Raw genomic sequence first — 6,234 nt, forward strand, 5'->3', positions numbered from 1 at the left:
ATGAATATTTATTTTTGTGTCTTGTTCTGTCACTCAGGCTGGAGTGCAGTGGCATGATCTTGGCTCACTACAGCCTCCATTTCTTGGACTCAAGTGATCCTCCCATCTCAGCCGCCCAACTTGCTAAGACTACAGGCACACACCACTGCGCCTGGTGAATTAAAAAAATTTTTTTTTGAAACATGAGGTCTGTCTGTGTTTCCCAGGCTGGTCTTGAGCCTCTGGCCTTAAGTGATCCTCTCACGTCAGCCTCCCAGAGTTTCGGGATTACAGGTGTGAGCCACTGCCCCTGGCCTGTTTTTTTAATCATGTGATTTTTTTTAAATGGTGAAATTTATCTAACTATCTTTCTGAATTTTGGCTTCGGAAGCCTTTCCTTTCTGCGGAGGTTAAAGTATTCATGCTTTCTTGTACTATTCTCATGGCTTAACGTTGTCTTTGCCTTGGAGTTCATTCTGAAGCATGCTGTGAGGTCTGGATCTAATTTTATCTCCTTCCTAATGTGCCCTCAGGTTGCCCGGCACCACTTATTAAAACGCCCATCTTTGCCGTTTTTGTCACATACTAAATTTCCACATGCAGTTGGCCTGTTTCTGGAAATTCTACCCTGTCCCTTGCTCTGTTAATGCCTTCAGCACCTCCCATCTAATTACAGAGGCTTTTGCACATGTTTTAAGGGCTGGTGTGTTCTCAGTCTTTGTATGCATCAGAATGTTCCTCTTTGCCACCCCACTGGCAAGTCTTTCCCCTACAGGAATTTTAGAGTCAATTCGCCCAGTTTGCATAAAAGAAATTCTGCGATCCATTTTTATTGGATCGTATCAAATTTGCCTATCGACTTGGGTGATTGGGAGACTTTGAGGGTTGTTATCGGTTTAGATGTTTTTATCACCCCTCTAACTCATATTTTAGATTCGGGGGTAGATATGCAGGTTTGTGCCCTGGGTACACTGCGTGACGCGGAGGTGTGCAGTGCAAAGGATCCCGTCACCCAGATAGTGAGCATAGTGCCTGATCGTCTTCCAACCCTTGACCCATCCCTTCCTCACTTACTGTATTTCTCAGTGTATGTGGTTCCCATCTTTATATCCATGTGTCTTTGATGTTTAGCTCCCAGTAATAAGTGAGAACATGTGGCATTTAGTTTCCTGGTTCTGTGTTAATTCGTGTAGGATAATGGTCTCCATGTGCATCTATATGGCTGCAAAGCACATGATTCCATCCTTTTTAATGGCTGCATAGTATTCCATGGAATAGATTCACCACATTTTCCTCTATCATTTGACCCAGCAATGCCATTACTGGGTATATTCTGAAAGGAAATAAATAATTCTTCCAAAAAGACACATGCACTGTCTGTTCATCGCAGCATGATTCAGAATAGCAAAGACACTGAGTCATACCAGGCGTCTGTCAACACTGGATTAGACAAAGTTTGGATCTTTTGTTTTTGTTTTGAGACAGTCTCGCTTTGTCACACAGGCTGGAGTGCAGTGGCGTGATCACAGCTCACTGCAGCCTCAACCTCCCAGGCTCGCGTGACCCTCTGAACTCAGCCTCCCGGGTAGCTGGGATGACAGCCGTGTGCCACCATGCCTGACTCATTTTTTTGGTACCTTTTTTTGTTTTGTAGAAATAGAGCTTCACCATTTGGCCTAGACTGGTCTTGAACTCCTGGGCTCAAGCAATCTGCCTGCCTTGGGCTTCCTAAGTGCTGGGATTACAGGCATGAGCCACTGTGCCTGACCAGTTTGGGTCTTTTGAGAAACACACAGCAAGAAGGAAGGGGACAATTAAAAAAAAAACACTGAACTCTTGTAGCTGCACTTAGAAATGCAGCAAGGATCCATGCAGCTCTCCATGATGCTTTTATTTATTTATTTATTTAGAGATGAAGTTTTGCTCTTGTAGCCCAGACTGGAGTGCAGAGGCACAATCTCGGCTCACAGCAGCCTCCATCTCCCAGGTTCAAGCAATTCTCCTGCCTCCACCTCCCGAGTAGCAGGGATTACAGGCGCCCGCCAGCATGCCTGGCTAATTTTTGTATTTTTAGTAGAGGCAGGGTTTCTCCATGTTGGTCAGGCTGGACTTGAACTCCCGACCTCAGGTGATCCACCTACCCCGGCCTCCCAAAGCACTGGGATGACAGGCGTGAGCCACCGTGCCCGGCCGCTTTTTTGTTTGTGTGTGTGTTTGAACTGGAGTCTCACTACATTGCCGAGGCCACAGTGCAGTGGTGCAATCACAGCTCACTGCGTGTTTTCAGTCCCCACAGGCACCTCCAGGGCACCACTGTGGTGCCATGACATTCTCACCAAGACCAAGGGTATCCTTCCATTGGCTCAGCTCTACTTCTGTGTCTTTATAGCGGGGCTTGTTTCCTGAGACAGGTTTGCACGCTCTCGATTACCAAGGCTCATTTTCTGTTCCTGTTGTTCCTATGTTACAAGAAGGAGTGTCTCTTCTCATGCCTTTTCTGTTGTCTGTTGTTTTTGTATTTGTGGAAGCTATTGATATTTGCCTCTGAAGTCCCTGTCAGGCCACCTTCTGGAATTCTCTTCCTGGATTTGTTTAATGCTGATTTTGTTAGGTTTTTCCTGGCATACCGTCATATCATCTGCAAACCATATTTTCACTCTCCCTCCACAGTTCTTGTACCTGCTGTAGTTATTTGACCACACTGGATAGTTCTCCAATAACAAGTTAAATGGCAGGGTGCACTCCTGTAACCCCAGCTCTGTGGGAGGCCAAGGCGGGTGGATCACTTGAGCCTCGGGGATGAAGGCTGGTTTTGGCAACACAGCAAGACCCCATTTTTTACAAAAACAAAATAGTAAAAAATGACCGGGGTGTGGTGGCTCACACCTGTAGTCCCAGCTACTTGTGAAGGTGAGGATGGAGAATCACTCGAGCCCCGGAGGTTGAGTCTGCCTGCAGTGAGCCGTGAGCTTTCTTTTGAAGCTTATTCATAACTGGAAGGTGTGCGATCAGGAAAGTACTAGATTATTGCCAAACAGATCTGTGTATTTCGAGTGGACGGTATCGTATCCAGCAGAACCAAAGCTCCTTGAGGCAGAGAACATGTGTATGTTGATCTAATTTGTTTCCCTGTATGCTGGGCACAGAGTGTGGGTGCTGCTACACATATTTTATAAAACAAGAAGAGAAGGGTGGAAGATGGACGGAAGGAGGAAGAAAGGAAGGAAAGAAGGGAAGAAAGGAAAGAGTGGAAGAAGGAAGGAAAGAGAGAAGGAAATGAAGGAAAAAGTGAGAGAAAGAAGTAAAGATGAAGAAAGGGAGGAAGGAAAGAGGGAGGGAAGGAAGGGAAGAGGAGAGGAAAGAGGGGAAGAAGGAAGGAAAGAGTGAGAGAAGGAAATAAAGGAAGGAAAAAGTGAGAGGAAGTAAAGATGAAGGAACGAGGGAATAAGTAAAGAGGAAAGGAAGGAAAGAGGGAAGGAAATAAGGAAAGAGGGAGGGAAGGGCCGAAGGAAGAAAGGAAAAACAGAAGGAAGGAGGAAGGAAGAAAAGAGGGACAGAAGGGAGGACAAATGGAAGGAAGTAAAACAAATACAAATCCCCCTGAAAATGTGGATCACTTATGTTAACCAGAAATTCAAGTGAGATCTCCCGACACCTGTGATATCAGCAGCTGTGAAGCAACCTGTAGGAACCACGTCTCTTACTTCTGTGTTCTGGTGCTTGACTTCCAGGCCTTGTCAACCCTAGGGAGACTGCCCCTCCCGAAACCAGCGAACCCCCCAACCCACTTATGAGCCTGTCTTTCATATGCAGACCCACCAATCCAGAACCCACGCGGCACCTCTCTTCTTTACTGGGGCTGCATGCTCCACCTCACTCTGCAGCTGCCCTCATCAGCCACTTTCTCCACAGCAGCGTCGTCCTCTGTCGGGTCCACCATACGGAAATCATGAGGAAGTCTACGTTTTAAAACACAAATGAACAAACGTGTCCTGCTCAGTGCTGCCCTGAGAGCAGAGGTTATTTCAGGATCAGTGTATCCATTCCACCCACCTTTCTGCAGCTCACGTTCACGTTCACAGCGTATTCCAGAACCTGCCAGGGACTGACAGGGACTTTAGGAGGTGTTTTTTTTTTTTTTTTTTCCTGCACTGTCATTACTCGGGGCTAATCCACCTTAATACATTCATGCATCCCGAGCCTGTGGGAATTCAAGGGGAACAGGAACAGAAATAATTGAACTATCACTCCCTTTGGCATCGTGGGTCTCTTGAGGCTGAATTCTTACAAATATGTGCTTTGCTTTTAAACCTTACTTGGACCATTTTTTTCTTCATCTTTGTCAGTTTTCGCCCCACAACCCGACCGTGTGGCTATAGTGATGGGCGGGACAGATGGCATCGGCTACTCCACGGCGAGGCATCTGGCGAGACTCGGCATGCATGTGATCATAGGTGAGGACTTTCACAGTTAATCCTGTTTTTTTTGTTTGGCTGTTTCCCGAGACAGGGTCTCACTCTGTCATCCAGGCTGGACTGCAGCCGTGCGATCTCAGCTCACTGCAACCTCTGCCTCCTGGGTTCAAGCAAATCTCCCACCGCAGCCTGCTGAGTAGCTGGGTTTACAGACATGCACCACCCTGCCCGGCTAATTGTTGTATTTTTCGTAGAGACGGTGTTTCAGTATGCTGGCCAGGCTGGTCTCGAACTCCTGAGCTCAAGCCATCTGCCTGCCTTGGCCTCCCAAAGTGCTGGGATGACAGGTGTGAGCCACCACGCCTGGCAGTTAGCTGTGCTGTATATCTCATGTGAGCGACTCGGTTGTTCATTTAGAGATGTATGCAAACGTAGATTTACATATAACAATTCAGATCCAGGAAGCTCATCAGGGTGATGTTTAAACCTGGAAAACACAGGCAGCTGTAGCGTCCTCTTGGGAATAGATGCATGCTCTGCTTCTATATTGATGCTGTGTTGTTTTCACATGATTTACTGGGAAAAAAACGACATATCTTTATTAGTTTCCTAGAGGGGGCTCTAACGAAGTATCTCAAGGAGACTGGAGGTTGTTTAAAAAGCCAAAATTTATTTTTCACGATTCTGGAGGTTGAATTCACAGTGTGGGCAGGGCTGTCTCCTCCTGAGGCCTCGCTCCTGGGCTTGGAGGTGCCGTCTTCCCCCCGCGTCCTCAAGGGGCCGTCCCTCTGTGCATGTCTGTGTCCTCATATGCCCTTCTTATAAGGGCCCCAGTTCTATTAGATGAGGGCCCAGCTAGTGACCTCATCTCACCTTGGTCACCACTTTACAAACCCTAGTTCCAAACACAGTCACATTCTGAGGTCCTGGGGTTAAGGACTTCAATTTGAGAATTTTGTTCAAACACAAGCTCGTAACAGAATCTGAACAATTGTGTGGCATTCTTGCTTTCTCTGCACCTGTGCCCTATAGATACTCAATGTTTGATTTCTGCTGTTTCTGAACATGTCTCTAAAAGCTCTTCGTGATCTCTGACTCCTCTTTAAGCGTGACCTCTTCAGGTCTTCCTTCAACTGGGACAATGAGGACAGTTCAGATAACCCATTCTACGATGCTCGGCGTTCCCGGTCAGTTGCATAGCTGGGGAAGTGTCACTCGGCTAGCTTTAAAGCAGGAGTGGCAGGAAACAGACCTCTCCAACACCGAGCTGAGGAAGGAAGTGGCTTTTTATTCCGCCAGGAGCTGCGGGAGGGCTAAAGCCTCATTCACCAAGCTTCCCGAGAAGGAGCTTGTTTCCCCGTTTATAGGCTTACAACGCTGAAGGGGAAACTGAGGCAAAACTATGTCATTGTCCATAGGCTGGACGTCAGACCTCACAATCTTTTGGCTTCACTGACTTGCTAGTTTCTACGCAGCGTGACCGGGAACAGGCAGGGGAGGGGGCTTACAGGGACAACACAAAGGCAGTAAATTATCAGCTGGCAGAGCGGGTGTGGGTCGTGCAGACGTGGAGGACGAGACCCAGCGCCGGGCTCCGGCTGGTGGCAACTCTTTCGAGGCTTATAGATAGCAGAGATGCTGAGAACCGAAAACCCTGTCCTCTTCCCAGTCCCTGGGCCTCTTCATGGCCTGGCCAGTGGCGTCAGGAAGTCCCCTGATCACGGATTCAAGCTCTTCAGTATTTTTTTTCTTTTTCACCCTCCTTCCCATCCGGAGTGGAGGGGAGGTAGGAGGTGGAGACCAGGAAGCTGGGGGATGCGAGGGCGTCTCACCTAAATGA

The 6,234-nt window shown here is 47.7% G+C and overlaps 1 protein-coding gene across 2 annotated transcripts in view; it reads left to right on the plus strand.

Annotated features, from left to right (window-relative positions):
- Positions 1-6,234, plus strand: part of DHRSX (dehydrogenase/reductase X-linked) — a 210,240-nt gene that overhangs the window by 38,601 nt on the left and 165,405 nt on the right. For both annotated transcript variants that reach the window (XM_037735027.1, XM_017518853.2), the window contains exon 2: positions 4,326-4,433. In XM_037735027.1, coding sequence (XP_037590955.1) covers positions 4,326-4,433 — 108 coding nt within the window. The remainder of the gene's footprint in view (positions 1-4,325; positions 4,434-6,234) is intronic.

This window comes from Cebus imitator, unplaced genomic scaffold (genome assembly GCF_001604975.1).
Source record: "Cebus imitator isolate Cc_AM_T3 unplaced genomic scaffold, Cebus_imitator-1.0 Scaffold708, whole genome shotgun sequence".
In the NCBI taxonomy this organism is placed as follows: domain Eukaryota; kingdom Metazoa; phylum Chordata; class Mammalia; order Primates; family Cebidae; genus Cebus; species Cebus imitator.